The sequence below is a fragment of the Zea mays genome, chromosome 4, assembly GCF_902167145.1.
Source record: "Zea mays cultivar B73 chromosome 4, Zm-B73-REFERENCE-NAM-5.0, whole genome shotgun sequence".
NCBI lineage: Eukaryota > Viridiplantae > Streptophyta > Magnoliopsida > Poales > Poaceae > Zea > Zea mays.
This window is the reverse complement of record NC_050099.1, coordinates 44,513,582-44,521,399: the sequence shown is the minus strand read 5'-3', so window position 1 is coordinate 44,521,399 and position 7,818 is coordinate 44,513,582. Positions and strand designations below refer to the sequence as shown.

The 7,818-nt window shown below is 46.6% G+C and overlaps 1 protein-coding gene across 1 annotated transcript; it reads left to right on the top strand.

Moving 5' to 3' along the window:
* Nucleotides 1–400: 400 nt before the first annotated feature.
* LOC103655255 (BTB/POZ and MATH domain-containing protein 1) lies at nt 401–1,569 on the top strand. The gene has a single exon (XM_020551825.1). It carries the CDS (start codon nt 406–408, stop codon nt 1,477–1,479), a length of 1,074 nt encoding a protein of 357 aa, XP_020407414.1. The 5' UTR covers nt 401–405; the 3' UTR covers nt 1,480–1,569.
* The last annotated feature ends 6,249 nt before the right edge of the window (nt 1,570–7,818 follow it).

The following is a 7,818-nucleotide window of genomic DNA, read 5'->3' as shown; positions in this document are numbered from 1 at the left end:
ATATGGTTCCGTTGCAACGCACGGGCACCCACCTAGTAATATATTGTGCATGTTGCGATTGTAAAATACCTATGGTACCGCAGTTAAGTAAAATACCTATGGCCGACGGAGTGCTTCATTTGAGAACTGGAAGGTCTGGTAGTAATTTCACATTGATTCAAACTCACGTGTGTTTCTAAAATACGGCAGTTCAAACGAACACGCGGCTCTCGACTTCCGTTGCATTGCCAATGCCAATGCGGCTGCATTGCATGTGGTGTTGGTTCACATTCGCTCATCAATATACGGCCCGGCCAGAGCTGGTTGCTTGGCAAAGCAACCGTTCAATCTCCCTCTCCCTCTCCTCTGTAGTATATATAGTAGTATACAACTAGCAGTATTCAAGAAGTCACATCTCTGAGCTCTATGGCAACTCGTTGTCAGTCTGCTGGTTTCATCGAATTCAAGCTCGACTTCGCAGCATCCAACCACCTTGCCGTCGGCGACATCGTCCGCTCCGACGATTTCTCGGCAGGCGGGCACTTATGGAGAGTAATTTGCTACCCAAAGGGAGACGAGGTTGGTAATGGCAATTACCTCTCTCTCTACCTACGGCTCGTCAGCGACTCCAAGTCCGAGAAAATCAAGGCCATCATCGACGCTTTCCTACTCGGCAGAAACGGCGCACCGTCATCATCTTCGCATGGAAAGCGTTGGGTGCATGTGTATTCTTCACCCGATGGCTCGCGATCACGTGGGTTTCCAGAGTTCGTGAAACGGAGCGTCCTAGATCAGTCTGACTGCGTCACGGACGGCTTCGTCACATTCATGGTTGTAGTCATAGTTCTTAGGGATAGCCCCATGGCCATACCCGTACCATCTTCTGACATCGCCGACCATCTTGGCCGCCTCCTGGATCACGCTAATGACGGTTCCACCGACGTGACCTTCACTGTCGGCACCGAGACGTTCCACGCGCACAGGGCCGTGCTCGCTGCCCGGTCGCCGGTGTTCAAAGCGCAGCTCTTCGGCTCTATGGCGGACGCCAAGATCACGCTGCAAGGCATCCGTCCGGAGGTGTTCCGGATCCTGCTGCGGTTCATGTACACCGATGCGTTTCCGGGCGACGACAGCGACAACGACAACGATGACGCTGAAGATTCGTTGCCGAGAGACGACGACGATGAAGACGAGCAGGAGGGTTATTCCGACATCGACCTGTTCCAGGATTTGCTCGCGGCAGCTGACATGTACCACCTGGACCGGCTGAAGCTCATGTGCGCCCGCAAGCTGTGGGACCGCGTATCGGGAGAGACTGTAGCCAAGCTTCTTGTCTGCGCTGAACTGCGTGACTGCTCGGAGCTCAAGAGCGCCTGCCTCGACTTCTTTCTTGTCGAGAAAAATTTCAAGGTGGCTGTACTAACAGATGGGTATTTGCAGCTTATGCAGAGCTTTCCATCCGTCATCGCCGAGATAAAAGCGCGGGTTCGTCAGATCTAAATAAGACATAGCGTGCGTGCGAGCTATATTATATAGTTTGCAGTTTCTTTAATATTTAGGCCAGAATGATGCTTTCGTCAGATCTGAATAAAGACATATATATGATGCGTCCGATCTACAATATTATAATGGTATGCTGTTTCTCAGAATCTGTAAGACCGAATGTTGCTTTATCAGAGTACATTATATATTATGTGTCGAGGAAACATGAAATTATGCCTACCTCATAAAAAATGACCATAAATCCTAAACACTAAACAAGACAATCTAAATCTCTACTACATATTAAGACAATAAAGGTAGTCTGTCTCCCCTCGTTTTTCCGTTTTGCCGTCCATCGATCTGGACCGTCCGTATCCTATCGTTCGTCTGCGTCTCCCACGCTCCATCCCCCTCCACCGCACGACCGCACCCAATCCCTAACCTTTCCCCGCACGTTCCTCTCCTCTCAATGCCACGTTGCCTGCCCCCTGCCCCTGCCGCGATAGATGCCTCGCGGCCCCCGACAACGACAACCGCGCCACCATGACCTCCCATCGCCTCCATGAAAGAGAAATGTGCCCTTGGGCCATTTCTAAGTATTTTGGTGATTTAGTGTCCAACACAAGTGCTTAAGTGATAAACAAGTGCTTAAGTGATAAACTATGTCAAATGATGGATAAAGGTGCAAATCAATACAAAGATATGATTCTAGACTTAGTACATTGGTTTTTGTGTGCTAACATGTTTGTCTAAGTGTTAGAATCAGAGAAAATGCAATTGAAAAAGAGTGGCTTGAAGCAGCCAAGAGTCTGCTCAGTCTGGGTGCACCGGACCGTCCGGTGGTGTACCGGACAGTGTCCGGTGCGCCAGGTTGGCTCTGGCGAACTGGCTGCTCTCAGGACTTCGACGGCGGCATACGACTATAAATCACCAGACTGTCCGGTGGTGCACCGGGTAGAATCCGCGCGCGACGCGTGGCAAGTGCCAACGGTCAGATGGGGCACCGGACTGTCCGGTGCGCCAACGGCTCCAAAGCGCCAACGGTCGGCTTCGCCAAAGAAGGAAAGAAATCCGCACCGGACAGTGTCCGGTGCGCCAGGCGACAGAAGGCAAGAATTGCCTTCCTGGAATGCACTCAACGGCTCCTAGCTGCCTTAGGGCTATAAAAGGGACCCCTAGGCGCATGGAGGAGGAACCCAAACATTCTCTAAGCATTCCTAAGCACCAAGACTTCGATTCCGCGCATTTGATTCTTTGTGATAGCAACTAGAGCTCCATTTTAGTTGTGAACTTGTCGGGTTGTGTTGTGAGATCTTGTTGTGACTTGTGTGCATGTTGGTTCTCTGATTTCGTGTCTTGTGTGCGTTGCTCATCCCTTCCTTACTCCGTGCTTCTTTGTGAACATCAAAGTGTAAGGGCGAGAGGCTCCAAGTTGTGGAGATTCCTCGCAAACGGGATATAGTAAAGCAAAGCAAAACACCGTGGTATTCAAGTGGTCTTTAGACCGCTTGAGAGGGGTTGATTGCAACCCTCGTCCGTTGGGACGCCACAACGTGGAGTAGGCAAGTGTTGAACTTGGCCGAACCACGGGATAAACCACTGTGTCTATCTGTGATTGATCTTCTTGTGGTTATCGTGTCTTGCAAAGACTCTTATCTAGCCACTTGGCTTTATTGTGCTAACTCCTAACCAAGTTTTGTGGCATTAAAGTTTAAGTTTTACAGGATCACCTATTCACCCCCCTCTAGGTGCTCTCAATTGGTATCGGAGCCGTTCTCTTCAAGAAAGGGACTAATCGCCCGAAGAGATGGATCCTAAGGGCAAGGGGATGGTGGTCAACGATAAGGAGAAGGAGTCCTTTGTCAATGATCCAAAGGAGGACAAGCCTACTGACTCGGGCTCGAGCCACAAAAGAAAAGATGGGAGGAAGAAGAAAACAAGGCGCATCAAAGAGATAGTCTACTACGACAGCGACGAATCCTCTTCTTCCCAAAAGGACGACGACAACGACTATGAGAAAAAGAAGACGGTTAATTCAAACTTCTCTTTTGATTATTCTCGTATTCCTCAAAGTACCAATGCTCATTTACTTTCCATTCCACTTGGTAAACCTCCTCATTTTGATGGAGAGTACTAGGGATTTTGGAGTCACAAAATGCGTAGTCACTTGTTCTCTCTCCATCCTAGTATATGGGAGATAGTAGAGAGTGGAATGAAATTTGATAGCTCGGATAGTCCTTTGTTTATCAATGAACAGATTCATAAAAATGCACAAGCTACTACTGTGTTGTTAGCCTCATTGTGCAGGGACGAGTACCATAAGTTGAGCGGCTTGGACAATGCCAAGCAGATCTGGGACACCCTCAAGATCTCACATGAGGGGAACGACGTCACCATGCTCACCAAGATGGAGTTGGTGGAAGGCGAACTCGGGAGATTCGCGATGATAAGAGGGGAGGAGCCAACCCATACATACAACAGGCTCAAGACTCTCGTCAACAAGATAAGGAGCTATGGAAGCACGCGATGGACGGACCACGACGTCGTCCGCCTAATGCTAAGGTCCTTTACTGTACTTGATCCACATCTGGTGAACAATATTTGTGAAAATCCTAGGTACACCAAGATGTCGCCCGAAGAAATTCTTGGGAAATTTGTAACCGGGCGGATGATGATCAAGGAGGCGAGATACGTGGATGATGCATTGAATGGCCCAATCCACGAGCCTCAAACCGTTGCTCTCAAGGCGACAAGGAGCAAGGAGGCACTACCTAGCAAGGTGGCGCAAGTTGAGGCGGTCGGGCTTAATGAGGAAGAAATGGCCCTTATCATCAAGCGGTTCAAGATGGCGCTAAAGGGTCGCAAGGAGCACCCCAACAAGAACAAGACGAAGGGGAAGCGCTCCTGCTTCAAATGTGGTAAGATTGGTCATTTTATCGCTAATTGTCCTGATAATGATAATGACCAGGAAAAGAAGAGTGGAAAGTGGGAAAAGAAGAAGAACTACAAGAAGGCGAAGGGCGAGACACATCTTGGAAAGGAGTGGGACTCGGATTGCTCCTCATCCGACTCCGACAACGAAGGACTCGCCGCCACCGCCTTCAACAAGTCATCCCTCTTCCCCAACGAGCATCACACATGCCTCATGGCAAAGGAGAAGAAGGTGTGTACTCGAAACAATACTACTTATGCTTCTTCAAGCGAGGATGAGTCTAGTGATGATGATGAAATAGACTATTCATGCTTATTCAAGGGCTTAGATAGAACTAAGATTGATAAGATTAATGAATTGATTGATGCTTTGAATGATAAGAACAGATTACTAGAAAAACAAGAGGACCTTTTATATGAAGAGCATGATAAATTTGTTAGTGCACAAAATTCTCTTGCTCTAGAAGTTAAAAGGAATGAAATGCTTTCTTGTGAACTATCTACTTGTCATGAAACCATTTCTACTTTAAAAGGTGTTAATGATGATTGAAATGCTAAACTAGAAGTAGCAAATAAATCTAACTCTTGTGTAGAACATGTTATGATTTGCAATAGGTGCAAGGATTTTAATGTTGATGCTTGTAGTGAACACCTAGTTTGCATTTCTAAATTAAATGATGAAGTGGCTAGTCTTAATGCCCAACTTAAGACTAGCAAGAGTGAATTTGACAAGTTAAAATTTGCAAGGGATGCCTACACGATTGGTAGACACCCCTCAATTAAGGATGGTCTTGGCTTCAAGAGGGAAGTCAAGAACCTAACAAGCCATAAGGCTTCCATCTCCGCCAAGGAGAAAGGGAAGGCCCCTATGGCTAGTAGTGCTCAAAAGAACCATGCCTTCATGTATCATGATAGGAAACATTCTAGAAATGTTTATAGAAGTTATGATGCTTTTGATTCTCATGCCATGGTTGCTTCTAGTTCTTCTATTATGCATGGTAGAAATTTAGCTAGGAGAATTTTTATTAATCACATGCCTAGAAGAAATGTTGTTCATGTTTCTAGAAAAATAATAAATGAACCTTCTACAATTTATCATGCTTGCAATGCTTCATTTGCAATTTGTAGAAAGGATAGGAAAGTGATTGCTAGGAAACTAGGGGCAAAATGCAAGGGAGATAAAACTTGCATTTGGATCCCTAAGGATATTGTCACTAACCTTGTAGGACCCAACAAGAGTTGGGTACCTAAGACCCAAGCCTAAATTTGCCTTGCAGGTTTATGCATCCAGGGGATCAAGCTGGATTATCGACAGCGGATGCACAAACCACATGACAGGGGAGAAGAAGATGTTCACCTCCTACGTCAAGAATAAAGATTCCCAAGATTCAATCATATTCGGTGACGGGAATCAAGGCAAGGTTAAAGGCTTAGGCAAGATTGCAATCTCAAATGAGCACTCTATTTCTAATGTATTCTTAGTAGAGTCGCTTGGATATAATTTGTTATCCGTAAGTCAATTATGTAATATGGGATATAATTGTCTATTCACAAATGTAGATGTGTCTGTCTTTAGAAGAAGTGATGGTTCATTAGCTTTTAAGGGTGTATTAGACGACAAACTCTATTTAGTTGATTTTGCAAAACAGGAGGCCGGTCTAGATGCATGCTTAATTGCTAAGACTAGCATGGGCTGGCTGTGGCATCGCCGCTTAGCACATGTGGGGATGAAGAACCTTCACAAGCTTCTAAAGGGAGAACACGTGATAGGTCTAACCAATGTTACTTTCGAAAAAGATAGACCTTGTGCAGCTTGTCAAGCAGAGAAACAGGTGGGAAGCTCTCATCATGCCAAAAATGTGATGACAACATCAAGACCCCTGGAGTTACTTCATATGGACCTCTTCGGACCCGTTGCCTATCTAAGCATAGGAGGAAGTAAGTATGGTCTTGTTATAGTTGATGATTTTTCCCGCTTCACTTGGGTATTCTTTTTGCAGGATAACTCTGAAACCCAAGGGACCCTCAAACGCTTCCTAAGGAGAGCTCAAAACGAGTTTGAGCTCAAGGTGAAGAAGATCAGAAGCGACAATGGGTCCGAGTTCAAGAATCTTCAAGTGGAGGAGTACCTTGAGGAGGAAGGAATCAAGCACGAATTCTCCGCTCCCTACACACCACAGCAAAATGGTGTGGTAGAGAGGAAGAACAGGACGCTTATAGACATGGCGAGGACGATGCTTGGAGAGTTCAAGACCCCCGAGCGCTTTTGGTCGGAAGCCGTCAACACGGCTTGCCACGCCATCAATCGGGTCTACCTTCATCGCCTCCTCAAGAAGACTTCGTATGAGCTACTAACCGGTAACAAACCCAATGTTTCGTATTTCCGAGTTTTTGGGAGTAAATGCTACATTCTAGTGAAGAAGGGTAGGAATTTCAAATTTGCTCCCAAAGCGGTAGAAGGGTTTTTGTTAGGTTATGACTCAAATACAAAGGCATACAGGGTCTTCAACAAATCATCGGGTTTGGTTGAAGTCTCTAGCGACGTTGTATTTAATGAGACTAATGGCTCTCCAAGAGAGCAAGTTGTTGATCTTGATGATGTAGATGAAGAAGACGTACCGACGGCCGCAATACGCACCATGGCGATTGGAGATGTGCGGCCACAGGAACAAAATGAGCAAGATCAGCCTTCTTCCTCAACAATGGTGCATCCCCCAACTCAAGACGATGAACAGGTTCATCAAGAAGAGGCGTGTGATCAAGGGGGAGCACAAGATGATCATGAAATAGAGGAAGAAGCACAACCGGCACCTCCAACTCAAGTCCGAGCGATGATTCAAAGGGATCATCCCGTCGACCAGATTTTGGGTGACATTAGCAAGGGAGTAACTACTCGGTCTCGATTAGTTAATTTTTGTGAGCATTACTCCTTTGTCTCTTCTATTGAGCCTTTCAGGGTAGAAGAGGCCTTGCTAGATCCGGACTGGGTGTTGGCCATGCAAGAGAAGCTCAACAACTTCAAGAGAAATGAAGTTTGGACACTGGTGCCTCGTCCCAAGCAAAATGTTGTGGGAACCAAGTGGGTGTTCCGCAACAAACAAGACGAGCACGGAGTGGTGAGAGCACCTAGAGGGGGGGGGGTGAATAGGTGATCCTGTAAAACTTGAAACTTAAGCCACAAAAACTTGGTTAAGTGTTAGCACAATAATCGTCAAGTGGCTAGAGAGGAGTCTCAACAAAACACAATAACCACAAAGATATCAATCACAGAGATGGCACGGTGGTTATCCCGTGGTTCGGCCAAGACCAACACTTGCCTACTCCACGTTGTGGCGTCCCAATGGACGAGGGTTGCAATCAACCCCTCTCAAGCGGTCCAAAGACCCACTTGAATACCACGGTGTTTTGCTTTGCTTTTCTTAATCC